This window comes from Oncorhynchus clarkii, unplaced genomic scaffold, assembly GCF_045791955.1.
Source record: "Oncorhynchus clarkii lewisi isolate Uvic-CL-2024 unplaced genomic scaffold, UVic_Ocla_1.0 unplaced_contig_9428_pilon_pilon, whole genome shotgun sequence".
Taxonomy (NCBI): domain Eukaryota; kingdom Metazoa; phylum Chordata; class Actinopteri; order Salmoniformes; family Salmonidae; genus Oncorhynchus; species Oncorhynchus clarkii.
Window position 1 is genome coordinate 58,541 of NW_027258304.1, and position 27,171 is coordinate 85,711.

The 27,171-nt window shown below is 43.7% G+C and overlaps 3 protein-coding genes and 1 long non-coding RNA gene across 4 annotated transcripts; 2 read left to right on the forward strand and 2 right to left on the reverse strand.

The window, feature by feature from the left end:
• Positions 1 to 598: 598 nt before the first annotated feature.
• LOC139396591 (proteasome subunit alpha type-2-like) lies at positions 599 to 6,565 on the reverse strand. The gene is made up of 7 exons (XM_071143540.1): positions 6,477 to 6,565; positions 5,908 to 5,984; positions 4,734 to 4,866; positions 4,496 to 4,618; positions 3,171 to 3,252; positions 1,556 to 1,687; positions 599 to 912 (listed from the first exon to the last, which is right to left on the reverse strand). Exons 1-7 carry the CDS (start codon positions 6,515 to 6,517, stop codon positions 796 to 798), a joined length of 705 nt encoding a protein of 234 aa, XP_070999641.1. The 5' UTR covers positions 6,518 to 6,565; the 3' UTR covers positions 599 to 795.
• Positions 6,566 to 6,588: 23 nt separating this feature from the next.
• LOC139396592 (large ribosomal subunit protein bL32m-like) lies at positions 6,589 to 8,115 on the forward strand. Its single transcript, XM_071143542.1, has 3 exons — positions 6,589 to 6,752; positions 7,052 to 7,230; positions 7,616 to 8,115. The coding sequence occupies exons 1-3, from the start codon at positions 6,659 to 6,661 to the stop codon at positions 7,868 to 7,870; spliced, it is 528 nt and encodes a 175-aa protein (XP_070999643.1). The 5' UTR covers positions 6,589 to 6,658; the 3' UTR covers positions 7,871 to 8,115.
• Positions 8,116 to 8,257: 142 nt separating this feature from the next.
• LOC139396590 (collagen alpha-2(VI) chain-like) lies at positions 8,258 to 25,510 on the reverse strand. The gene is made up of 29 exons (XM_071143539.1): positions 25,275 to 25,510; positions 24,778 to 25,042; positions 23,886 to 24,216; positions 23,678 to 23,698; positions 23,159 to 23,224; positions 23,016 to 23,069; positions 22,873 to 22,917; positions 22,748 to 22,774; positions 22,607 to 22,633; positions 22,387 to 22,431; positions 22,242 to 22,295; positions 22,076 to 22,138; positions 19,544 to 19,606; positions 19,400 to 19,453; positions 19,184 to 19,219; positions 18,950 to 19,012; positions 18,408 to 18,470; positions 18,238 to 18,300; positions 18,039 to 18,101; positions 11,245 to 11,295; positions 11,074 to 11,109; positions 10,918 to 10,980; positions 10,494 to 10,556; positions 10,343 to 10,378; positions 10,198 to 10,243; positions 9,960 to 10,112; positions 9,377 to 9,823; positions 9,147 to 9,185; positions 8,258 to 8,904 (listed from the first exon to the last, which is right to left on the reverse strand). Exons 1-29 carry the CDS (start codon positions 25,369 to 25,371, stop codon positions 8,303 to 8,305), a joined length of 3,036 nt encoding a protein of 1,011 aa, XP_070999640.1. The 5' UTR covers positions 25,372 to 25,510; the 3' UTR covers positions 8,258 to 8,302.
• On the forward strand, positions 16,842 to 19,056 carry LOC139396593 (uncharacterized). The gene is made up of 3 exons (XR_011630791.1): positions 16,842 to 16,866; positions 17,977 to 18,303; positions 18,437 to 19,056. It is a non-coding gene; the product is annotated as an uncharacterized lncRNA (long non-coding RNA).
• Positions 25,511 to 27,171: the final 1,661 nt, after the last annotated feature.

A 27,171-nucleotide genomic window follows, 5' to 3' on the forward strand; every position in this document is an offset into this window, starting at 1 on the left:
CGCCATTACTCCTCCTGGAAACCCCAGTCCCTCTGACATGCACTGTCAACTGTTACCAGTCGCCATTACTCCTCCTGGAAACCCCAGTCCCTCTGACATGCACTGTCAACTGTGGGACCTTAAATAGACAGGTGTTTCTAAATCATGTCCAAACGATTGAATTGGCCACAGGTGGACTCCAATCAAGTTGTGGTAACGTCAATGAAGATCATAGGAAATTGGATGCACCTGAGCTTTAATTTGGAGTGTTATAGGAAATGGGTGTGAAAAGGCTACTAATGTCAGTTAGACATTTCTGTAAATCATTTTTATTAATTGGGAAACATTTACAAAAACACTCATTATTTGGTATTGTGTGTAGATGGGTGATTTATTTATTTTTTAATCCATTTTGAAATCAGGCTGTAAATGTGGAATAAGTCAAGTGGTATGAATACTTTCTGAAGGCCTGTATTTGGGGGGGGGGGGGGGGGGGGAAAAATTTAATGCAGAATTTATATTTAAAATTTCGCAATATAGTGAGAAATTGAGAATTAAACAACTAATTATCAAATCGCAAACTGAAACCAAACAGGAAATTATATGTAGAAAACAAAAATTGATCAAAGGCCAAAATATTATTACATAAATCGTATTTTATTAGTAGTATGTGACTAGGTATAACCGGAGAAAAAAAAAGACAAATTGTTGAAATCTGCTAAACTGCAAAAAAACTGTATTGGTATGTGGTTTGTAAAAAAGTAAACAGCTGATCTGAATGAGTCCATGCCAACAGACCCCCATGGAGGGGACATTTTATGCAATGGCTGCCAGGTAGTCCTTGACCTCTGCTGTGGTGAGTCTTCTGAAACCTGCCTCGTTGCAGATTCCCACCTCAATGTTATCTTCTGTCATCTGACCCTCAAAACTTTCCTTTAAAAACACACACAGAACAGTAAAATGCATGGATTTCAATAGAACACTATGATAAATTAAATCATAAAGTTTTCAAACTATTCCAGGTTTAACCTAAAACACAGTATCACATATGTGTTTTTTTTTTGTTGCCCTTTTTCTCCCCAATTTCGTGGTGTCCAATTGTTGTAGTAGCTACTGTCTTGTCTCATCGCTACAATTCCCGTACGGGCTCGGGAGAGACGAAGGTTGAAAGTCACACGTCCTCCGATACACAACCCAACCTAGCCGCACTGCTTCTTAACACAGCGCGCATCCAACTCGGAAGCCAGCCACACCAATGTGTCGGAGGAAACACCGTGCACCTGGCAACCTTGGTTAGCACGCACTGCGCCCGGCCCGCCACAGGAGTCGCTGGTGCGCGATGAGACAAGGACATCCCTACCGACCAAGCCCTCCCTAACCCGGACGACGCTAGGCCAATTGTGCGTCGCCTCATGGACCTCCCGGTCGCGGCCAGAACCTGGGCGCAAACCCAGAGTCTCTGATGGCATAGCTGGCACAGCGCCCTTAACCACTGCGCCACCCGGGAGGCCTCTACTGTGTTTCTTAAACACTTCTGAGAGGGAAGAGTACTAAAGCTGCAGGTGAGAGGAGTTACCTTCAAGGTTAAGATTGCTGTGTGGATTGCGTCTTCCAGCTCCAGATCCACGTTATATCTCTTTTCTAGGAATGTTTTCCCATTGACGTAGTTCTTTCCCATCGCTGTGGCTTTCCATGCAAAGTATGCACCCTGTGTACATCAAAATAATCATATAGTTAGTACCGGAAAAAACTATGTAGAGTGGGGGCAAAAAAGTATTTAGTCGGCCACCAATTGTGCAAGTTCTCCCACTTAAAAATATGAGAGGCCTGTAATTTTCATCATAGGTACACTTCAACTATGACAGACAAAATGAGAAAAAAATATCCCGAAAAATCACATTGTAGGATTTTTTATGAATTTATTTGCAAATTATGGTGGAAAATAAGTATTTGGTCAATAACAAAAGTTGATCTCAATACTTTGTTATATACCCTTTGTTGGCAATGACAGAGGTCAAACGTTTTCTGTAAGTCTTCACAAGGTTTTCACACACTGTTGCTGGTATTTTGGCCCATTCCTCCATGCAGATCTCCTCTAGAGCAGTGATGTTTTGGGGCTGTTGCTGGGCAACACAGAGTTAAGAAGTAAGCTCACTCCACAGCTAGCTTGAAATGTCACGGATGGAGCCATCCGATTAGTACACTTTTGGGTGGCTCAAACCGTTGAAACGTTGTCAAGGAGGGCAGCCACGTGTGTTCGAGCCAGGTAAGAGCCGAATTTGGGGGGGGGGGGGGGGTACTCGCTAAGCAAGCAACGTCCGTAACATATGCACATGTAACAGTAGAGAAGACACTTGGGCCGTATACACTTGACACTTACATGCAACTTCTGCCATCAGAATACGAAGATTGCATTGAAAGGACTGGTTGTGGTCGGATTGTGTTCAGATCTGGCAGACCACTTCAGGTGGTGGTCAGGGACACATTTTGTACGGATTTCTCCTCAGTCTGGACACAATCAGGCTACCGTCGCCCACTGTCATCAGCACGTGTTTTGGGAGCGAGAGGCGCCTTTTTTCATTAAAAAGTTGAAGGAAATATGTTCCTAGTGTGGAATGTGTTTGCTGGCTTCATAAATGCTAGCCTGCTAGCTTATTTAATCAGGCTGCCTGTGTTATTGACTGTACGTTTTGTTTATGTGTAACTCTGTGTTGTTGTTTTTGTCGCTCTGCTTTGCTTTATCTTGGCCAGGTCGCAGTTGTAAATGAGAACTTGTTCTCAACTGGCCTACCTGGTTAAATAAAGGTGGATTTTTATTTTTTTTTTATTGGTAAAACAATTTTTTGTTATGCCTATTTGCAATCCATTTAGCTTTGCTAGCTAGCTTGCTGGCTAGTTACAGAGGTTAGCTGGCTAGTTAGCTACAGTAGTTTGCTACTGCCGTCAACTTGCTGTGTTGTTACCAGATGTAGCCTGTTCCACCGTTTGCCTTATGCATTCTGGCATTTTAATATAGCGCAGGAAAAGGGAATCAGGACACATTTAAAATGTAGGTTTAGACGCATGACGAGTTCGGAGTTCCATGATTAGAACTCCATGATCAGAACACAAAAGCTCCATGAACTGTCTAGACTCGGCCTAGGAGTGAAGCAATTCAACGATAGTGTGTTTATACTACCATGGATACTTACAGAGGGATCTGACTGGAAGAGGTAAGGGTGATCATCATCCCATCCAGCTATCAACAGTGACACACCAAAGGGTCGCACTCCACTGAAAAAAACACAGGATGTTACTCTCTAGAAATTCAGGTGAAAACAACTACTTTATCAACACACATGGATATTGTAATTCAACAGTGGCCAACCCTCGTGGAAAGATACTGGGTGTCCGGGCTTTAGGCTTTTCCTCCAGCCAGCCCTGCTCTAACACACCTGGTTCTATACTGGGTGTAAGGGCTTAAGGCTTTTCCTTCAGCCCTGCTCTAACACACCTGGTTCTATACTGGGTGTAAGGGCTTTAGGCTTTTCCTTCAGTCCTGCTCTAACACACCTGGTTCTATACTGGGTGTACGGGCTTTAGGCTTTTCCTTCAGCCAGCCCTGCTCTAACACACCTGGTTCTATACTGGGTGTAAGGGATTTAGGCTTTTCCTTCAGCCAGCCCTGCTCTAACACACCTGGTTCTATACTGGGTGTCCGGGCTTTAGGCTTTTCCTTCAGCCAGCCCTGCTCTAACACACCTGGTTCTATACTGGGTGTCCGGGCTTTAGGATTTTCCTTCAGCCCTGCTCTAACACACCTGGTTCTATACTGGGTGTAAGGGCTTTAGGGCTGAAGGAAAAGCCTAACACACCTGGTTCTATACTGGGTGTAAGGGCTTTAGGCTTTTCCTTCAGCCCTGCTCTAACACACCTGGTTCTATACTGGGTGTAAGGGCTTTAGGCTTTTCCTTCAGTCCTGCTCTAACACACCTGGTTCTATACTGGGTGTAAGGGCTTTAGGCTTTTCCTTCAGCCCTGCTCTAACACACCTGGTTCTATACTGGGTGTAAGAGCTTTAGGCTTTTCCTTCAGCCCTGCTCTAACACACCTGGTTCTATACTGGGTGTAAGGGCTTTAGGCTTTTCCTTCAGCCCTGCTCTAACACACCTGGTTCTATACTAGGTGTAAGGGCTTTAGGCTTTTCCTTCAGCCAGCCCTGCTCTAACACACCTGGTTCTATACTGGGTGTACGGGCTTTAGGGCTGAAGGAAAAGCCTAACACACCTGGTTCTATACTGGGTGTAAGGGCTTTAGGGCTGAAGGAAAAGCCTAACACACCTGGTTCTATACTGGGTGTAAGGGCTTTAGGGCTGAAGGAAAATCCTAACACACCTGGTTTTACCAATCAGCTGGTCAGCAGGACCTTGATAAGCTGAATCAGTGGTGTTTCAGCAAGGTTGGATCAAAAGCCTGCACACTCAGTCGGCCAGCCTGATCAAACTTGAGGAAACCCACAAAACAGAACAGAACTGACCCAGACTGTGTGTACTCCTGCATGACAGAGGCTACCCGCTGGACAAGCTGGGCTGTGGGGATTGGCTCCTGGTAGACCAGGAAGTACTGCTGGGCCAGTTTCCTCGCTCTCCTCAACAGCACCCTGCAGAGTAACAAAGATATACATTTCTAAGATATTCTTGTCCCTGTTGTAAACCCAAGATTTAGAAACTCAAGGAAAGGCAGTCTCCCTCACACACACACACACCAGGATGTACCTGTAGTCTGGACCCATTCCACTGTAGACCATGCCAATATGTTTGGTTATCATCTCGACTTTGTGAACACTCGTCTCATCGTACAGTATAGACTTCTGTTTCTTCTCGGTTGCCAAAACGACTCCATTTGAGGCTTTAAACGGGGAGAAAGAAACCATCAAAATCTTGACTGTCTTCTGTAATGCGGCTAAACTTCTTGATTTGGCCTTGTTTTAGATTTGGTTCATTAAGGCTGTTTCGACAGGTAGCTCAATACTGATATTTTTTTTCCACTAGTTGTTTTTTTGACCAATCACATCAGATCTTTTTCAGAGCTGATCTGAGTGTTCGAAAGACCAATCAGTAAAAAAAAAAATCTAAACGTAGCCTTAAAAATCCCAGCAGCCATGACTGAATTAAAATGTGAGTTGGTTTCAGGTGTGGTTTGATATGGGGGTCTCGTGTGTTCGCAGGTGGGAAGAGTTAGCCAAATTATATTGCCGATTTGCTTTAGCCAGCTGGTGTGCTTCCGTGGCAAAATTGGTTTGACTTTGGATAGCCCATCTCTGGGCCTAGAATGGAACCGTCAATAAATAACAATGTAAATTAGGCAATATTTTCACGTTGCACACTTTTTATTTCTCATTCAATGTTTTCAATATTTAGGGATATCCAAAGTCAAACCACATTTACCACAGGCATTACGATCGGGTCGCATGCAGCTACACTCCAAATGGATGAGAACTTGTTTGCTGCCAGCTGTGGACCGGGTTGAAATAAACCCAACCTTCATTTACGTTGTGGCATACTCCGGTAGAAAAATCTGTTTTGGACAAAACTGACTTTATGACCAAAAGTATCCTATTTACACTTTGCAGTCAATTTTGACATTAGAATAAATGTTACTGACTCATATCGATGGCACATAGGCTGTCTTCTAAAATAGAAGTTGGTTTTTAGGGGCAGTTGCTCTTTAAAAGAGTTTGGTACCATGGACACATATATACAAGATGCCTGCATACAAAAAGCCATTACCTGGTGGTTGCTCCACTGTATACATACATGGGCTGCGTTTAAACAGGCAGCGACTTCTGATTTTTCGCTCTCATCAGATTAGCTCAAGTGAAAAATGATCAAAATTTGTCTGCCTGTGTGAACGCAGTCATATTGGGTGATCATTTTAAGTCTTCTTTACCTTTGATTCCCACTGAGGGGGCTCCTGCTGCTACTGCTGACAGGGCATACTCAATCTGGACCAGTTTACCAGATGGGCTGTGTGGGAGGGAAATTGTTTAAACTTTTCATTAATGACGTCATGACAAATAATTTAGTCTTGGTCTGATCAGTGCTTTTAGAGTTTAGATTTATTGGTGTAACGTTAGCTAGTGACTCAGTCTCACTCAGCAATCAACAAACTGAAAGTGAATGTAAACTTGCAACAGCAAAGCCAGATGCCTTTTTGAAAAGATCGCAACTCAGCTAACCACTTAATTACTGAAAGAGAGCAAATGGTATGAAGAGACTAAATGTATTGGAAATCAAAATTGCCTGTTTGAAGATCTTGAAAAAGAAACATCACACTTCCTACTACTAGCCTAACATTAGCTAGCCAGAGTAACAGAATGACAAAGCTTTAAACCACCGCCAAGCAACAGTCTGGTTTCTAAACAACTCGCTCGATCTCGATTCTTCTTCCTTTCAATGTCTTCCTGCAATAACCAAACTAACAAAACTGTTGCTACTACAGTAATTTGTAAAAGTTACCTGAATGTGGTGAGTGAGAAACTGTACCCCCTTTCTCCCATATTTGCTCAGTACTGGTGATAACGCGTTATATGACAAGATGCAATTGGTTCTTCGGTTGTCGCAGTTCAATGACGTATGTGATTCAATGACCGTGAGCTGTGTGACATGAGTGTAAAGGCACTACTCAAACCTCTAAAATTATGAATTCGTCTGGTTTCGTGTGTTTTTTGAGACGTTCGTTGTTACAGCTGGAATGCAGAATTATACAGGCTACAGGACTTGACAGACAGTTTGGTGAGTTTGAGCTTTACACAACATTCTGCCTTGTGTTTATTTGTAGCTAGCTGGCTGGCTAACACTCGAACTAACTAGTAAGCTAGCTTTAAAACTTCCATGGTAGCTATGTTACCCTGCATAATCTATGACTTTGTGTTGGACAGTAAGAACTATGATGATGTACGATTCTATACGTGCTTCAATCTATGAGTAGACAACTAGATGTATACTGAGTGGTGACATACATACATCGTTTCTGTCTATTGCATAGATTGTTGATATGTGATTGTGTCTCTGTGTGTTTTGTTTCTAATCAGCCCCAGCTCTAGCTGTCCATGGGCCCAGCATCCTCCCACATCCCCACGATGAGCAAGAGGTGACCTCGGAGCCCAGCTTCCTGGACAATGTATTCTGGATGGCAGCACCCAAAAAGAGACGCACAATAGAAATCAACAGGACCAGAAGACGAGACCCAAGCTTTATGCTCAAAGTTAAGGTATTAACTTTGATTACTTGTATCATTTCACTGAGTAACATTTCACCTGTAATTATTGTCCTCTGATGTCCAGTTGTATGTAGCATATTCTATGTAATAAATATTGCAATAAACACAATTGAAAAGGCAATAGATTTTTCTGTTTTGTGCTCTCTCTCTCCCTCGTTCTCCTCCTCCCTATCCCCCCTTTCTCTCTCTCTCCCTCATTCTCCCCCTCCCTATCCCCCCTTTCTCTCTCTCCCCCTCATCTCTCTTAATCTCTCCTCCTCATCTCTCTCTTTCCCTTGTTCTCCCCCTCCCTATCCCCCCTTTCTCTCTCTCCCCCTCATCTCTCTCGTTCTCCCCCTCCCTATCCCCCCTTTCTCTCTCTCCCCCTCTTTGTCAGACCAACATTGAGCCGTGCGTGGAGTGTGGCCACCTGAAGCAGAAGCATATTCTGTGTGGGTTCTGTTATGAGAAGATCAGGAAGGAGACAGCGCTGATCCGAGGTCAGATTAAAGCCATGGAGGGCAGGCCTCTCAACACACCAGCGCAGGAGACCCTGGTCCTGTATGACAGCGAGAGTCCATGGGAGTCCGACAAAGACAAGAGGATAGTGGAGAGAAACAGAAAACGACCCTCCTGGTTCAGTATCTATTGAGGTAGCATTTAGTCACACCAGTAATTAGGTTGCTAATATCCCAGTTTCTGTATTGAAGTAAATGCATTGATTTAAAAAAATCAACAGCAGCATTTTTGTTGTTGAACCTTCAAATGTGGTTCATTTTCTTTGTCTTGTTATTGGAACATGGCTACAATGTCACATATTGTACATCCTCTACATTTTGGTAGAAACATCCTATACCTTTGTTATTAATGAGAATAAATCTTTATTTGAAAAAAAAATAGGCTTTATTGGGGTCACAAATCAATTAGATTAGTAACACATCTTTTTTTTTTAAATGTAGTCTAATAAAAACTAATTATAGAAAAGATACATAAAAGGACATATGAAATCAGTTCTAGGTCTTTCAGTTAGCCTACACTCCCCGTGTTAAATCAAATGGGGCCCTGAATATATTTCAAACCTGGTTTAACCAAGGCAATGAGCCATGTGTTTAACAACCCCAGGGAGGGCCAAGTCATTGAAACTCATCAGGTTAAAGATAAGAGCTTTGTCCCTAAGAGTGAGTTGCAGCAACCGCTCCCTGTCAATATCTGATCCCACTGTGATAGCAACACCCACTGCGTTGGCCCTTCTCATGGCTCTAATACCCTCAGCAAAGTTCTTGTCTGAGGTCACTCCGTCTGTAATGAACACAAAGGTGAGCTCTGCGTCTGGACGTACCCCTCTGAACCGACCTCCAGGGTTACTGACAAGGTTCTCAGTTGCGTAGAGAATAGCGCTGCCCAGAGTGGAGGATAAGTCTCGGTAGACTGCATTAGAGACCAGGGAGCTAATCTTTCTGTGGTTGTTGGAGAAGTCCAGAAGAACCTCTGGGTCCTGCTCCCCTCCAAACTGCAGCACGGCGAAGCGAGCTCCTAAAGAGACCTCCTTGGAGAGAGGGATCGATTGGGAGAGTCTCCCGATGAAGCGCAGGATGCTGATGAAGTTTCTGCCCCCTGTTCTCTCAGAACCGTCAATGAAGAAGAGGATGTCTACGGGGCGCTGGATCAGTGGAGCCAAACTCAAATCTTTGACAATAATAGAAAAGTCAATGTTATACAGACTGTTGATTCATAAACTCTTAATACATCTGTAGTTGTCTGTAATTTACATATGCAGAATATATTGGAAAGACATTAATATATCATTTCCAACTGAACAAATAATCAAGGTCAGTGATTTTCATTAGTGCAGTATAAAATAATACCAAAAAACTCAGTCCCATTATTAGATGTAAAAACATCAATAAAAAAATAAATAGTCTTTTCACCCGAGGCACACTTCAGGTCTGGACAGATCATCTCTGGTTCTAGAGAAGAAGAGAAGTGAATGTAGTTCATTAGTCAGGGTTGGTAATTTTCACAAAATAAAATCCTTGGAACTGTTGATAAAATGTAGTGTGCATCCCAATGGCACCCTATTCCCTATATAGAGCTCTGGGCAAAAGTAGTGCACTATATAGGGAATAGGGTGCCATTTGGGATGCTGACATAGACTTGCCTGGGCAGAGGATTTGTTCTATTTCCTCTAAGAATTCCTCAGCAGTAAGATCAGCGTAGACACTAAGGGTCTTCACCCGGTCGCCCATATTACAGGCAATCATCTCCAGATTCTGCCTCTCTGCCCCAGAGTCAAACATATCACCGATGGCGATGGCATACACGTCCACTCCGTTACACAGGGCTCCAAGATTATCCAGGTCTTTAGGATCGTAGCGACCGTCTGTGATAACTATGGCCACCACCTTGGTCCTCCCCCTGCGACCTGGAACTATCAGATGGTCGTATGTGTACTTCAGGGCAGAGGGAGTCCAGGTGCCTCCAGCGATCCACTCCATGGCTTTGACCTTTGTGTTGAAGGAGGTCACAGAGGTGATGCCCCTATCGTCCATCCTGATGGCCTGAACCGCCCCTTGGTGACTGTACTGAACCACACCCAGACGAGACCCTTTTGGGGGTTTAGAAGTAGTTCAGGGAATAAAATTGATTACATGTTTAAAATATATATATTTTAAATATTGGTGATCTATTGTTTTTCCATTCAAACAGTGGTTGTAGTAGTAACACAGTATCATGAAGTTTACCTGAGACGTCAGATATGTTTTTGGCCATCTTCCCAAGCCTGTTTGCTACACTGATGACAAAGTTTTTAGCCAGGCTAAAGTTGGTTTTTCCAATACTTTCAGAGCTGTCAATCACAAACACCAGGTCCAGGGGAGGGCAAACCTTTTCACAATCTGCACAGAGAGACAGTTAACAATAAGACTTGGGCATTTTTTATTATTACAAGGAAAATCGGTTGTCATTAAGATAAACCATTACCACAGCAGCCACATGTTTCTCTGACAAATCCCATGATTTCACACTCCTGAAAGTTGAGAATATTCATCAGCATTCTCTCAGAGAGAGTAAAGGGATATGAAAGATATCTGTCAATCAGGATGAACAAATAAAGTCAGTTACTTACCGATAGACCAGAGGCCCCACGAGTACCAGGTACTCCCTAGACACCATCAATAGAAACATTTAATGACCAATGACAGACTCTTAGTGGATGAAATGAATCACAAATGAGAACTAAATGTACCTTGGTATGTGTACATAGGAATAAGACTCACCAGTGGTCCAGGTGACCCCCTCACTCCTCTGTCCCCAGGAACACCCTCTTGCCCTGGCTCCCCCTGTTAAACAATACACACGTTTTTTTTAATAGAAATAAATAAATTGATTTAAATAAACGAGTGCATTTATTAATATAATATCTCTGTTCATGATATTTTTTAATTTTACCTTTATTTAACTAGGCAAGTCAGTTAAGAACAAATTCTTATTTTCAATGATGGCCTAGGAACAGTGGGTTAACTGCCTGTTCAGGGGCAGAACGACAGATTTGTACCTTGTCAGCTCGAGGATATGAACTTGCAACCTTTCGTTACTAGTCCAACGCTCTAACCACTAGGCTACCTGCCGTCCCTACACTCTAACCACTAGGCGGCCTGCCGTCCCTACACTCTAACCACTAGGCTACCCTGCTATACGTACTGCCAATCCTTTTGTTCCTGTAGTTCCCTGGGCTCCTTTCTCTCCATTATAACCTCTGGTGCCCTGTTAAAAAATATAGACATGGTAGTGAAATAGAAGGGTCGAACATTTTCAGATTTTAAATATGGACGGCTAAGAACAGGTACATATGATTACCTGCAGTCCAGGTAAACCAGGGTCTCCTCTCCCTCCCTAAGAGATAGTAAGGTTGAGTTAGCATGTTTGTCAATCGCACTAATTAAAACAGGATTACCAATCCAAATTAATTACCAAAACACATTAAAATGGTATTTTGTTATTCAGTTAGCTGTCGGCTGCAGTTCAAACCTGGTTCCCTCTGGGTCCTGGGTAGTTGTATCCATCACTTCCTCTATCTCCCTACCAATTAAAAAAAGACAAACAGCATTTTTTAGCACTGTTTAGCTCCCATTTTCTAGAACTTTATTTTTGCCTCAGCTACCGTTCTTGTGAAGGTGTACTACAAAAAAACACTGTAAGACCACTTTCTCATTCTAAGAAAAGAACGTGACCAGGGAATGTCAACAAAGAATAATTTCCCCTCGTAGGAAATGTTTAGGGGGGGCCCTACTCAGTACTCTGTACAGTTTCCAACATAACCTCAACGTTCCATTTGTCAGATTCAGGTATGTGTTATTATAGGCCTGTTGCAGCGCGTCGAGTGTCATTTTGACTGCATGTGAACAAATCATTGAAATAACTGCATTTTTTTCTTTATTCTTCCAAAATAAATATGTTGTTAGAATTTAGATATCACAAATGTGGTGAACTGGGTGAATCGAGCCATGAATGCTGATTCAGGCAGGCGTATATCACAGGTATGACAAAACATTTATTTTTACTGCTCTAATTTTTATTTTTATTTTTTACCCCTTTTTCTCCCCAATTTCGTGGTATCCAATTGTTGTAGTAGCTACTATCTTGTCTCATTGCTACAACTCCCGTACTGGCTCGGGAGAGACGAAGGTTGTCATGCGTCCTCCGATACACAACCCAACCAGCCGTACTGCTTCTTAACACAGCGTGCATCCAACCCGGAAGCCACAATGTGTCGGAGGAAACACCGTGCACCTGGCAACCTTGGCTAGCGCGCACTCTAACCACAGGAGTCGCTGGTGCGCGATGAGACAAGGAGATCCCTACCGACCAATCCCTCCCTAACCCGGACGACGCTAGGCCAATTGTGCATCGCCCCACGGACCTCCCGGTCGCGGCCGGTTACGACAGAGCCTGGGCGCGAACCCAGGGACTCTGATGGCACAGCTGGCGCTGCAGTACAGCGCCCTTAACCACTGCGCCACCCGGGAGGCCTTTACTGCTCTAATTACGTTGGTAACCAGTTTCTAATAGCAATAAGGCACCTCGGGGGGTTGTGGTATATGGCCAATATACCTCTGCGTTGCGTCGTGCCTAAGAACAGCACTTAGGAGTGGTACATAAGCCCTCTACCACACCCCCTCGTGCCTTATTAACAACACAGTGTAATTAAGTTGTCTGTGGGTTTTTTTGTTCGCACCGTTACTTTGTCACTATTACACTTTGCATGAGGTATGTTACGGGTCTAGTTCCCCCCCCCCCCCCCCCCCCCTGCCGGACCAAAGGGATTCGTAACACCCTCAAACAAGATGGCCGCATGAACTAAGAGCTCCGCACAAGTAGTTTACCATTCTTAATCTTACCTCCACTTCAAGTTAAAACTCCTTTATCTTTAGTCAGAAAGTCATGGCGGCTACATTACAGGTGCCATTTTTACCCGGACTTGAGCATTATCCGCGGAAAAAGCCTCCAAGAAACAGCTAGCGCCATTAGCAAGAGGACCCCCCCCCCCCCCGAGGCCTAACAAATGCCAACCTCGCACTCTGTCGAAGACATCCTTTCTGAGCTGAGATCCCAACGTACAGAACTCAACATGAAATTAGATGGCATTAACTCTCAACTCAGTGCGATAGGGGGCAAGGTGACAACCCTGGAAAATGCTTTGCCTGACATCAACAACAAAAATCATCAACGCATCTGGAAGAGAACAGGGGACCTGGAAAGCAGGGGGCGAAATAATAATTGTGTTCTATTAAATCTGGGCGAAAAAGAAGAGGGGAAACATGCCACTGATCCGCTACCTGCAAGACAAACTTCATGAGTGGCTCCACCTGCCCACCGACAGGCCCATAGAACTCGAGAGAGCTCACCGAGCAGAGGCCCCCACCAGCAGCCAGACAACCACCGCACCCAATCACCATACGTTTTATGAGATTCAACGACAAGGAACGAGTCCTACAGGCGCCGAAAATCAACACCATTACAGTGGGAAACGCCAAACTCACTTTACACCAGGACCTGTCAGCTGGAACACGCCGAGAGTTTGACGAGGTGAAGAAATACTCCATTGACCGAAGCATCTTTAGGGGATTCAAATACCCAGACGGCTTCTTCACCAAGGAGCCCTGCGACACTTCAAAACTCCCGAAGAGACAAAATGTTTTTGTTTGTTTTTTTTTACCCCTTTTTCTCCCCAATTTCGTGGTATCCAATTGTTAGTAGCTACAAACTGGTCTCATCGCAACAACTCCCGTACGGGCTCGGGAGAGACGAAGGTTGAAAGTCATGCGTCCTCCGATACACAACCCAACCAAGCCACACTGCTTCTTAACACAGCGCGCATCCAACCCGGAAGCCAGCCGCACCAATGTGTCGGAGGAAACACTGTGCACCTGGCAACCTTGGTTAGCGCACACTGCGCCCGGCCCGCCACAGGAGTCGCTGGTGTGCGATGAGTCAAGGATATCCCTACCTGCCAAGCCCTCCCTAACCCAGACGACGCTGGGCCAATTGTGCGTCGCCCCACGGACCTCCCGGTTGCGACAGAGCCTGGGCGCGAACCCAGAGTCTCTGGTGGCACAGCTGGCGCTGCAGTACAGCGCCCTTAACCACTGCGCCACCCGGGAGGCACAAAACGTTTTTTTAAGGACAATCCTGGTCACTGAGAAATGGACCAATGACTGAAAGCGATTACTGTTATGACTAAAGGAGGTAAGACAACATATAGCCGATATCCAAAGACCCACCCGCCCCCCTAAATGTCATTATATCCGTCTAATCTATATTTTTATTTCAGATGCTCCCATGCTATCTCCCCATTTCATTTTTCAAAACAACCAACCAAAGCATCACCAAATTTATATGGGGCAATAAAAAACCTAGGATCAAGTTCTCCACTCTATCGAAACCTGAATCTAAGGGTGGTCTTGCCCTTCCCTCCCTACTGGTCTGCCCAAATCTGCAACATGCATGATCACAAACAGACAACTCAACATGGATTCAGAAGCCCAATCCTGTGGTTCATTGCCCCTAAGTTCAATTATATTCATTAATAGCTTTAGTGAAGTGGGCAACATAGCCAAAACCTTTGATTTACAGCACCCTACTAGCATGGAGGGACTGTAAGAAATACCTGTGCATTTCCTCCCAAATATGTTCTCACTCGCCTACTGTATGCAACCCAGACTTGCCAAAAGCCCTGAGGGATGCCAACTTTAATCTTTGGCATACTCTAGGAATCAGGACCTTTTCAGACCTATTTCATCAGAAAACCACGACAGTGAAATCCTTTTTAAGAGCTCTGCAGTGAATTCAATGTGCCAAGATCCATTTTAAAATATATATACAGTGGGGAGTAACAAGTATTTGATACACTACCGATTTTGCAGGTTTTCCTACTTACAAAGCATGTAGAGGTCTGTAATTTTTTATCATAGGTACACTTCAACTGTGAGAGAAAATCAGAAAATCACATTGTATGATTTTTAAGTAAATAATTTGCATTTTATTGCATGACGTAAGTATTTGACACATCAGAAAAGCAGAACTTAATATTTGGTACAGAAACCTTTGTTTGCAATTACAGAGATCATACGTTTTCTGTAGTTCTTGACCAGGTTTGCACACACTGCAGCAGGGATTTTGGCCCACTCCTCCATACAGACCTTCTCCAGATCCTTCAGGTTTCGGGGCTGTCGCTGGGCAATACGGACTTTCAGCTCCCTCTAAAGATGTTCTATTGGGTTCAGGTCTGGAGACTGGCTAGGCCACTCCAGGACCTTGAGATGCTTCTTACGGAGCCACTCCTTAGTTGCCCTGGCTGTGTGTTTCGGGTCATTGTCACGATGGAAGACCCAGCCACAACCCATCTTCAATGCTCTTACTGAGGGTAGGAGGTTGTTGGCCAAGATCTCGCGATACATGGCCCCATCCATCCTCCCCTCAATACGGTGCAGTCGTCCTATCCCCTTTGCAGAAAAGCATCCCCAAAGAATGATGTTTCCACCTCCATGCTTCATGGTTGAGATGGTGTTCTTGGGGTTGTACTCATGCTTCTTCCAAACATGGCGAGTGGAGTTTAGACCAAAAATCTCTATTTTTGTCTCATCAGACCACATGACCTTCTCCCATTCCCCCTCTGGATCATCCAGATGGTCATTGGCAAACTTCAGACGGGCCTGGACATGCACTGGCTTGAGCAGGCGGACCTTGCATGTGCTGCAGAATTTTAATCCATGACGGCGTAGTGTGTTACTAATGGTTTTCTTTGAGACTGTGGTCCCAGCTCTCTTCAGGTCATTGACCAGGTCCTGCCGTGTAGTTCTGGGCTGATCCCTCACGATCATTGATGCCCCACGAGGTGAGATCTTGCATGGAGCCCCAGACCGAGGGTGATTGACCGTCATCTTGAACTTCTTTCATTTTCTAATAATTGCGCCAACAGTTGTTGCCTTCTCACAAAGCTGCTTGCCTATTGTCCTGTAGCCCATCCCAGCCTTGTGCAGGTCTACAATTTACCCCTGATGTCCTTACACAGCTGTCTGGTCTTGGCCATTGTGGAGAGGTTGGAGTCTGTTTGATTGAGTGTGTGGACAGGTGTCTTTTATACAGGTAACGAGTTCAAACAGGTGCAGTTAATACAGGTAATGAGTGGAGAACAGGAGGGCTTCTTAAAGAAAAACTAACAGGTCTGTGAGAGCCGGAATTCTTACTGGTTGGTAGGTGATCAAATACTTATGTCATGCAATAAAATGCTAATTAATTACTTTAAAAATCATACAATGTGATTTTCTGGATTTTAGTTTAAGATTCCGTCTCTCACAGTTGAAGTGTACCTATGATAAAAATGACAGACATGCTTTGTAAGTAGGAAACACTGCCGATTTTGCAGGTTATCAAATACTTGTTCTCCCCACTGTATCTTCCAATTAGACACGTCATTGCCTCATTTACTTCCAGGAGGAGGTTTAGAGCTCAGCTGAATGAAGTTGAAACCCTTCTCGCTACAGCACAATCCATTAAAGGCAAAATCTCCTATATCTATAGACTCCTTTCTGAGAAAGGGTGCTACTCCTTTACTCCTTTGAAAATAATCAGGGAAAATAACATTTGTCTGACTATTATTGCTAGTTATTATTTTTTTAAAGTCTGCCACATCTGTGAATGTGGAATGTGTTTTGTGTTGATTGAAAAACAAGGAAACTGTATAAAACTTAAAATTGAAAAAAATAATGGTGAAATATATATATATATATATATACAGTATATATATTTTTTAAACATTTTATTTAAACTGGTTACCTATAACTAAAAAACAGTTATTTTGGGGGGATATTTCATATTTATTAACTTATTTCCGGATATTTTCAAAACTACCGACAATGCACAATTTCTCAACCTCTAATGGAGAATCTACTCTGCGTTAGCTAGTTCGAGCTGGCTAATGTTAGCCACTAGCCATGCAGACTAAGTGTTGGTGAGCTACAATCTACCAATCACGAGGAGGTGAAATGTAAACAACCAATTAGATTCCACACAGGTGGGGGCCTCATGATCTCAGTGAAGTAGGCTACCACTCTTTTTTTCTGAAGCGCCTCTCTCCTTGGCTCTTCTTTGGTAGCTAATTCAGCCGTCAATCGGCCAGTCTCCGCTCTCTGTACTTTATATCTGCTGGATTTTTTTGTGTGTTCTGTGGGTTCTTGCCGGTGCTAGACTAGTTGGTGGTGTTCTCTGGTTTATTACTTACCTATGTCGACTGTGCTGGTTGGCTAGCTAGGCTAGTTATCTGGCTAGGCTAGATAGACTAACTAACTTCAGCTGGCTTGCTGGCTAAATTAACGGCATTTACCAGTAACATTATTTGATAACTGGTTAGAGGGTGTTATGTATCTCCAAAACTTTGGTTTACTTTAATATAGCTGTAAGCTAGGTGTTGATAGCAACTGGCTGACTCATGCAGTGCTAACGTAACATTAGCAGGCAGGTAGGGATAATGTTAGCAGGCTAGTTGGCTTGCAACCTCGTAAGCTGATTTGTAACAATAAATTAATAAAGTATTTGCTTGTAAATGGGCAGATTTTTTTTATTTTTTATTGAAACCAGTAGTTGTGAGTTGGAGTAACATTATAGGGAGGCTGGCTTGCTGGGTCCTCCATATTACATCACACCCCGTAAAAGCATTTCCCGGCATGACTTGGCATTTGACTGAATTCTAATCTGTTTTATGTAATAACTCGTAAAATGGGAAAGAGAGGTGTAACTTTGCATTGGGACTTTTCATGCGTATACTAATGCAAATCTGTCACACCCTGAACTGTTTCACCTGTCTTGTGCTTGTCTCCACCCCCCTCCGGGTGTCGCTCATTTCCCCATTATCCCCTGTGCATTTATACCTGTGGTCTCTGTCTGCCAGTTGCCAGTTTGTCTTGTCTCATCACGCCTACCAGTGTGTTTTCCCCCTGTACTCATGTTTCTCTCTAACCCTTGTTTCTCTGGTTTTAACCACCTTGCCTGCCCTGACCCTGAGCCTGTCGTTCTATACCTGTCTGACCCTGTCGTTCTATACCTGTCTGACCCTGTCCTGGATTACTGACCTCTGCCTGCCTGCCCCCTGTTTTGTTAATTAACATCTGTTATTCAAACTGTCTGCATCTGGATCTTATTCTGAGGTCTGATACAAATCCATATGTTACATGTAGTTACGTTGATGTTTACCTACCCTTTTAGAGAAAGGGGGGAATCGAGGCCTGGCAGTTTAAGTGTTAAAAGCTGAACCCAAATCAATTTACCTTGGCTCCTGCTGCTCCAGTGTTTCCTCGGGGGCCAAAGTCCCCTGCATCCCCCTGAGAGCCCTAACGAGGACATGCAGAAAACATGGACACGGATGGTGACAGGGCAGAATATGATTTTCTCATTTCATTACATAACCTATTATTATAATTATTTAGGGCAGTATTCATTATTATAATTATTTAGGGCAGTATTCACCTGAAGTCCCGCCTCTCCACCCTCACCTGGTGGACCACGGACCCCTGGGAAACCTGGTGCCCCCTGGTATGAGATGGATATGATAGGGATTGAAAAAGATAGTTCAATGTATTGATTGAAATACAACACCTGCATATTGATTACATTTGATTTATTAAAAGTTGACTCACTGCTGCTCCTTCTTCTCCATTCTCTCCAGGAACTCCTCTCACCCCCTCTGGGCCTAGTTCTCCCTGCAAGATGCAACACAATGAATACAACCAACATGGATTCACCCCCCTCTGGGCCTAGTTCTCCCTGCAAGATGCAACACAATGAATACAACCAACATGGATTCACCCCCCTCTGGGCCTTGTTCTCCCTGCAAGATGCAACACAATGAATACAACCAACATGGATTCACCCCCCTCTGGGCCTCGTTCTCCCTGCAAGATGCAACACAATGAATACAACCAACATGGATTCACCCCCCTCTGGGCCTCGTTCTCCCTGCAAGATGCAACACAATGAATACAACCAACATGGATTCACCCCCCTCTGGGCCTCGTTCTCCCTGCAAGATGCAACACAATGAATACAACCAACATGGATTCACCCCCCTCTGGGCCTCGTTCTCCCTGCAAGATGCAACACAATGAATACAACCAACATCGAATCGACTATTGTGATGCAGTAAAAACAGATGAGATGTTTGTAGTTTGTTGGTGGAAACCTTATCTCCTCTCTTGCCAGCCTTGCCCCGTCGTCCAGCTCTGCCACTGTCTCCTCTGCTTCCCTGAAAGAGACATGTTCTCATGTTTCACCAGGACCCAAATAAAACGTGTCAATGTAAATGTTGTGAGTCCTGCTCTTTCTTGTGTGATTGTTGTGCAACTCACAACGCTGTATGAAGACACTATCACTTGGTCTACAGCTTATTTAATACAGACTTCAATATGAGACTCACAGTGTCGCCAGGACTTCCACCAGGTCCAGCTTTACCCTAATGAACAGAAATATTGTTTAAGCAGATGATTGGGTGGTTTGATTTGGCAGCCTAATACTCCTAGCTAGTAAACTGTGTTAATCTCTGAGCCGATATAGTACCTTTTTGGGTGGTTTGATTTGGCAGCCTAATACTCCTGGTTAGTAAACTGTGTTAATCTCTGAGCCGATATAGTACCTTGTTTCCTTTTTGCCCAGGCAGACCAGGGTTTCCAATATAGCCAGCAACACCCTGTAACAGTCACACTTAATGTATTATTGTCTAAATAACTACAAGTTGATAGTGTTTCTGATAACGTGTCGTTCAGATGGCGCTCCAGACCTTATCTCCACTGTCTCCATGATCACCCTGTGGTCCAGGCCTGCCACTCTGCCCAGCAACACCCTGAAGACAACAACAATACAGGATGTACCAGGTGCACAAGACTCATGTTTCAGGTAGCCTATAGAGCCCCACAGTGGACGTGTCATAATACCCATAAAACCTAGCGGTCAAACAGGGAAATGGTTCCAATCGTTTTTCCACCATTCATTTTAGAAAAACTTAAAATAAGGGCTGTGTATCGTGTAGACTTCCCCTGGTGTGATGTTTTGATAACCATGTAAATCTCTATTGGACGTTCGGCTCTATTTTCTCGCTAATTAGCATCAAAGTAGACATCATGCAAGACTACAAATCCCTGCAAGCTCCTGCACGTCATCTCTAGCTGACACCTTTTAACCTTTTAAGGTATTGTGTAAATTTAAAACTTGCACAAGATAGTTCACATAATTGTACATTTAAAGAGATTTAATCAATTTATTTATAACTAAATGTAGCTAAAAATTAGATAGTTAATCCAGAGATTCTTACCTCGATTCGGCAGTCTCGTCCAGATCAGCATCGTGGCATTTGTAGTTCTTTATGGTAGCCACATTAGAAGATAATTAGCATTTCATTTTTGGGGGGTAAATACAGGCGAATATATTGATAAAAATCAATATATAGAGATTTACGCGGTTATCAAAATGTCACGCCAGGATAAGCCTACACAAAACATACAGTTGAAGTCAGAAGATTACATAGACTTAGGTTGGAGTCATTAAAACTCCTTTTTCAACCACTCCACAGAATTCTTGTTTACAAACTATAGTTTTGGCAAGTCAGTTAGGACATCTACATTGTGCATGACACAAGTAATTTTTCCAACCATTGTTTAAAGACAGATTATGTCACATAATTCACTGTATCACAATTCCAGTGGGTCAGAAGTTCACATACTAAATTGACTTTGCCTTTAAACATATTGGAAAATTCCAGAAAATTATGTCATGGCTTTTGACTTCATTTGAGTCAATTGGAGGTCAATTGGAGATGTACCTGTGGATGTATTCAGGGTCTACCTTCAAACTCAGTGCCTCTTTGCTTGACATCATGGAAAATCAAAAGAAATCAGCCAAAACCTCAGAAAAAAATTGTAGACCTCCACAAGTCTGATTCATCCTTGGGAGCAATTTCCAAATGCCTGAAGGTAAAACGTTCATCTGTACAAACAATAGTACGCAAGTATAAACACCATGGGACCACACAGCTGTCATACCGCTCAGGAAGGAGACGCATTCTGTCTCTTGGAGATGAACGTACTTTGGTGCGAAAAGTGCAAATCAATCCCAGAACAACAGAAATTGACCTTGTGAAGATGCTGCAGGAAACAGGTACAAAGTATCTATATCCACAGTAAAACGAGTCCTATATCGTCATAACCTGAAAGGCCGCTCAGCAAGGAAGAAGCCACGGCTTCAAAACTGCCATAAAAAAGCCAGACTACGGTTTGCAACTGCACACGGGGACAAAGATCGTATTTTTTGGAGAAATGTCCTCTGGTCAGATGAAACAAAAATAGAACTGTTTGGCCATAATGACCATCATTATTTTTTATTTATCATTATTATTGTAGGAAAAAGGGTGAGGCTTGCAAGCCGAAGAACACCATCCCAACCGTGAAGTATGGGGGTGGCAGCGTCATGTTGTGGGGGTGCTTTGCTGCAGGAGGGACTGGTGCACTTCACAAAATAGATGGCATCATGAGGGTGGAAAATTATTTGGATATATTGAAGCAACATCTCAAGACATCAGTCAGGAAGTTAAAGCTTGGTCGCAAATAGGTCTTCCAAATGGACAATGGCCCAAACCATACTTCCAAAGTTGTGGCAAAATGGTTGAAGGACAACAAAGTCAAGGTATTGGAGTGGCCATCACAAAGCCCTGACCTCAATCCCATAGAACATCTGTGGGCAGAACTGAAAAAGCATGTGTGAGCAAGGAGGCCTACAAACCTGACTCAGTTACACCAGCTCTGTCAGGAGGAATGGGCCAAAATTCACCCAACTTATTGTGGGAAGCTTGTGGAAGGCCACCCAAAACCTTTGACCCAAGCTAAACAATTTAAAGGCAATGCTACCAAATACTAATTGAGTGCATGTTAACTTCTGACCCACTGGGAATGTGATGAAAGAAATAAAAGCTGAAATCAATCATTCTCTCTACTATTATTCTGACATTTCACATTCTTAAAATAAAGTGGTGATCCTAACTCACCTAAAACAGGAAATTTGTACTAGGATTAAATGTCAGGAATTGTGGAAAAACTGAGTTTAAATGTATTTGGCTAAGGTGTATGTAAACTTCCGACTTCACTTGTAGCTCTTATTTTAAGTGTTTTTAAAATACTCTATGGTAAAAATGAATGGTGAATAAACGATTGGAAACATTTCCCTGTTTGACCGCTAGGTTTTATGGGTATTATGACTCTATATGGAACAGGACACTGTACAAAGGTGCTAAATCCAGGAATCAGGTGAAGAATCCACCTACCTTTTCACCTGACTTGCCCGTGTCACCCTTGATACCAAAGTCCCCGGCAAGACCGGCTTCTCCCTGTGAGACCGCAAAGGTGATGGAGGAGGACATTTATAACCACAATGCATACAGGCTGTGTGGTACGTTACATTCACACCTCAACGTCGCTGCATTATCTCACCGACATGCCAGCGTCTCCTTTACATCCAGGTGTCCCAGTGGTGCCAGTCTTTCCCTGGAAAACAACGAAGTAGATGACATCACTAACTAGACATGTCTAAATACAGTCTTTTTTATCAATAAGTAAGCAAATAAATAAGACGTACCTTTTCGCCATCAATGCCGTTATACCCAGGAGATCCTCTTTGACCCTGACGAGATCCGATTGAGTAAATTGTTCATTGTTAATTGGTGACAATAGTGCTTGTCCTAATGAACTGAATCCTGCCGACTACGCCAAATGTAGCATGTAGCTCATCAATCTAATGAAATCATTAATGAACCAATCATGATTGAGATGTATTAATCACAATGGAAAAGGAGTACCTTCGGACCAGATCCACCAATATCTCCCTGTGAAACAAGGACAAAACATGACGTCAAATACAGACAGCAATGCAGTATTATAACAAGCTTGGTAGTATATACACAAGTAACAAATGGTTAGAGCATTTTCTAATATGTTACCTTCTCTCCTTTGAGGCCTGGAAGACCCTGTAAATATATATTAGGTAAATAATGTGTGAAATATTAAATCAAAGCAGCATGGCACAGACAAATATCAAAGTTAGAAATATCATCATTCCTCTTACCTTCTGTCCATGCAAACCTATCGAGCCCTCGATACCAAGGTCTCCCTGTAGGGAAAAAAAGCCAACATAAATTAAATGTAAAATCATATTGAATGTAATTGGCTAGTACGTCCTGTATTGTGTCATCGTGTATTTAATCTAACCTGTTGCCCAGGCTGTCCAGGATCTCCTATTGCACCATTAGTTCCCTTCGCACCCTACAAGACACAAAACAAACATTGATGTCATGAAGTGTCATAAACCAATGCATATTTAGGTTTATCAAAATAAGAGATTGCTTATTTACTTTCATTCCCTTGTATCCTTTTGGCCCGACAGCTCCTTTTGTTTGGATGCACATCGGGGCTTGGCACTAGAGAGAAATCACAGAAGATATGGTCAAAGAGGTTTCAAATATGGGCCTCCCGAATGGCGTAGCGATCTAAGGCACTGCATTGCAGTGCGTTAAGGTGTCACTAAAGCCCCGGGTTCGATCCCAGGCTGTGTCGCAGTCTCATCGCGCTCTAGCGACTCCTTGTGGCAGGCCGGTCGCCAGTTGGACGGTCCGACACATTGGTGCGGCTGGCTTCCGGGTTAAGTGAGCAGTGTGTCAAGAAGCATTGCGGCTTGGTAGGGTCGTGTTTCAGAGGACGCATGGCTCTCGACCTTCGCCTCTCCCGAGTCCATAGGGGAGTTGCAGCAATGGGTTAAGATTGTAACTACCAATTGGATATCACACAAAATATATATATATGAGGTTTCAAATATTAAAAAGAAGACCATTGTGTCGTTCATTCTACATCCCTCAGTGCTTCATATGACTCACCTCAAATTCGGCCTCTTTGATCTGGAACGAGAAAGAAATTACAGCATATTAAACACAAACTATGATATATAAAACACACAGACACTGTAACACTGACACAAACTATGATACATAAAACACACAGACACTGTAACACTGACACAACTTGGCATCAACCATGACAGCACAACTGTCAACTTCACAAACGGAAGCTTCACTCTAAACCTACCATGGTGTCAGTTATCCTGTTGACAGCTGCCTGGCGGTTGCTAGCTGGGAATGCCATGTAGTCTTTCCTATACAGCTCCACAGGAGAACTGGCGATCCGCTTGAGCTCACTCTCCATGGTGTATTCGTTGGTGGCCACTACAAAGATCTTGATGCCCGCTGCCTTGGCAGCCTCGGCGGCCCGTGAGACCCCTCCACAGGGGCTGCCAGTGATGTGGCCGTCAGTCAGGACCACAGCGTACTGGAGCCGGGGCTTTCCGCTGGCCGTTAGCCTCACTTGTTCTGTCATGTTCCTCAGGGCGCAGTCGATGAAGGTTCCCCTACCAATGTACCTGGTGACGAGGAGAATAAAGTATTGGCGTGCTCAACTCTTATTATGAAAGATTGGTGTGCTCAACTCTTATTATGAAAGATTGGTGTGCTCAACTCTTATTATGAAAGATTGGTGTGCTCAACTCTTATTATGAAAGATTGGCGTGCTCAACTCTTATTATGAAAGATTGGTGCGCTCAACTGTTATTATGAAAGATTGGCGTGCTCAACTCTTATTATGAAAGATTGGTGTGCTCAACTCTTATTATGAAAGATTGGTGTGCTCAACTCTTATTATGAAAGATTGGCGTGCTCAACTCTTATTATGAAAGATTGGCATGCTCCACTCTTATTATGAAAGATTGGCGTGCTCAACTCTTATTATGAAAGATTGGCGTGCTCCACTCTTATTATGAAAGATTGGCGTGCTCAACTCTTATTATGAAAGATTGGTGTGCTCAACTCAGTATTATCTTATAATACTCCCAAAAGAGATGAAGACGATTCAGTAAGTAAGTAAGCAAGTAATAATGAGGGAGGGACTGACTGACAGTGTCTGGCTGGCTGACTGAGTAATGTACCTGATGGCCTGTACACTTCCCAGGAAATCTGCAGCATCAGTGACCACCTGGCTGAAGACTTCCACACGGTCTGAGAAGTGCAGCCCACCGTAGGCCCACTGGGCCCTCTTGGCCCTGAGGGGGGTGGTCTGGAGCCTCTTCACAAACATCTGGAGGAACTCCTTGAGCTCCTCCACCAGACTGCCCCAGGGGAACTCCCTCAGAGCAACACTCTCAGAGGTGTCCATGGTGAAGTACACGTTGATGGGGCAGTCGTCCTTTTCGTCTGGGCAGAGAGTGATTAAACAACATGCAGCATTGCAACATTGCTTGAAGTAGTTAATGAATATCCACCATTATTCCTCCACAATTGCTAATCTACTTGTGTATACTAGACTTAAGTTAACGACATGTATCTACAAATATTGCTAAATAGTACATCAATCATATCATAACGTTTGATGGCTCTTGTAATTTATATTCACAGCCAAGGTCTATATGCTTCCACCACGCCATACCATTGATGTTCCTGGGCCTCACTAACAGGTATTCTGGGTCCTGGGCAGAGACCTGGAGGACCCACAGCAACAGGACAGCCTTCAGTACTCCTGCCATGATGCCTGTGTGTGGAGGTGTACAGGTGTCCGATCTGTGTAATACTGTCTACACAGAAAAGGAAAAGGTTTAGTTTTATAAGCCTAATTAACTACGGTTTGGAAAGTAATAAAAGTGTCAGGTAGCCTTCGAGGTTAGAGCGTTGGGCCAGTAACCAAAAGGTCGCTCATTTGAATACCGGAGCTGACAAATTGAAAAAGCTATCGCTGTGCCCTTGAGCAAGGCACTAAACCCTAATTTCTCCAGAGGCGCTGTACAATGGTGAACCTGGCTGTGTCTCAGGGAGAGTTGGGATATGGTGACCTTGGCCGTGACCCCACTTCCTGCGGGTGTCTCAGGGGGAGTTGGGATATGCAACAAACACCTTTCCAGTACAGACTGTGTGAACAGGACAAATATAAACACCCACAAAATTATTACTGTTCTATATTTTCTGAGGAATATAGCCAGACACTTCTGGTGGTATACGAAGGCAGGTTATCGTTTGAAACTGTATGTTCCATGGTCTTTCTACTGATCCTCTGTTCTGTGGTCTTTCTACTGATCCTCTGTTCCGTGGTCTTTCTGCTGATCCTCTGTTCCGTGGTCTTTCTACTGATCCTCTGTTCTGTGGTCTTTCAACTGATCCTCTGTTCTGTGGTCTTTCTACTGATCCTCTGTTCCGTGGTCTTTCAACTGATCCTCTGTTCCGTGGTCTTTCAACTGATCCTCTGTTCCGTGGTCTTTCTACTGATCCTCTGTTCTGTGGTCTTTCTACTGATCCTCTGTTCCGTGGTCTTTCTACTGATCCTCTGTTCTGTGGTCTTTCAACTGATCCTCTGTTCCGTGGTCTTTCAACTGATCGTCTGTTCCGTGGTCTTTCAACTGATCCTCTGTTCCGTGATCTTTCAACTGATCCTCTGTTCCGTGGTCTTTCAACTGATCCTCTGTCCCGTGGTCTTTAAACTGATCCTCTGTTCCGTGGTCTTTAAACTGATCCTCTGTTCCGTGGCCTTTCTACTGATCCTCTGTTCCGTGGTCTTTCTACTGATCCTCTGTTCCGTGATCTTTCAACTGATCCTCTGTTCCATGGTCTTTCAACTGATCCTCTGTTCCGTGGTCTTTCAAACGATCCTCTGTTCCGTGGTCTTTCAACTGATCCTCTGTTCCGTGGTCTTTCAACTGATCCTCTGTTCCGTGGTCTTTCAACTGATCCTCTGTTCCGTGGTCTTTCTACTGATCCTCTGTTCCGTGGTCTTTCAACTGATCCTCTGTTCCGTGATCTTTCAACTGATCCTCTGTTCCGTGGTCTTTCAACTAATCGTCTGTTACATGGTTGGGGTCATTTGTAAAATAATTGCAGGTAAAGGAGAGTAAAGACATTAATTGTGTAAAACATACATATGTTCTGTAAATACCCATCCCTCATGCCTGGACGGTTACAGTAAGGGTTTCTGGTTGAACTGATTCCAACAAAGAACAGTGTAATGATGGGCTGACAGCCCTGTACCTAAGACATCCTGTTTCCAGAGTAAAACCTCCCAGGTGAGGGAAACATCGTCTAAAGGTAGCTGAAAACAAATCATGCTTAAGGCCATAGGGATCCATCGGGATCTACTCAACATGTTAAGTCAAAGTCTCTTTTAAACCCTATTTAATACAACTGCTACTCTCTCTGGGTATACACACCTCAATCTATCAAACATTCAGATGATTTGATTCAATGAGTGCGCATAATTGATTGTGTTGTAATGAAACAGGCAGGGAGCAGGTCTCGAACCCTCGACCTTCTAGCACGAAGCCCAGCGCGCTAACGACTGT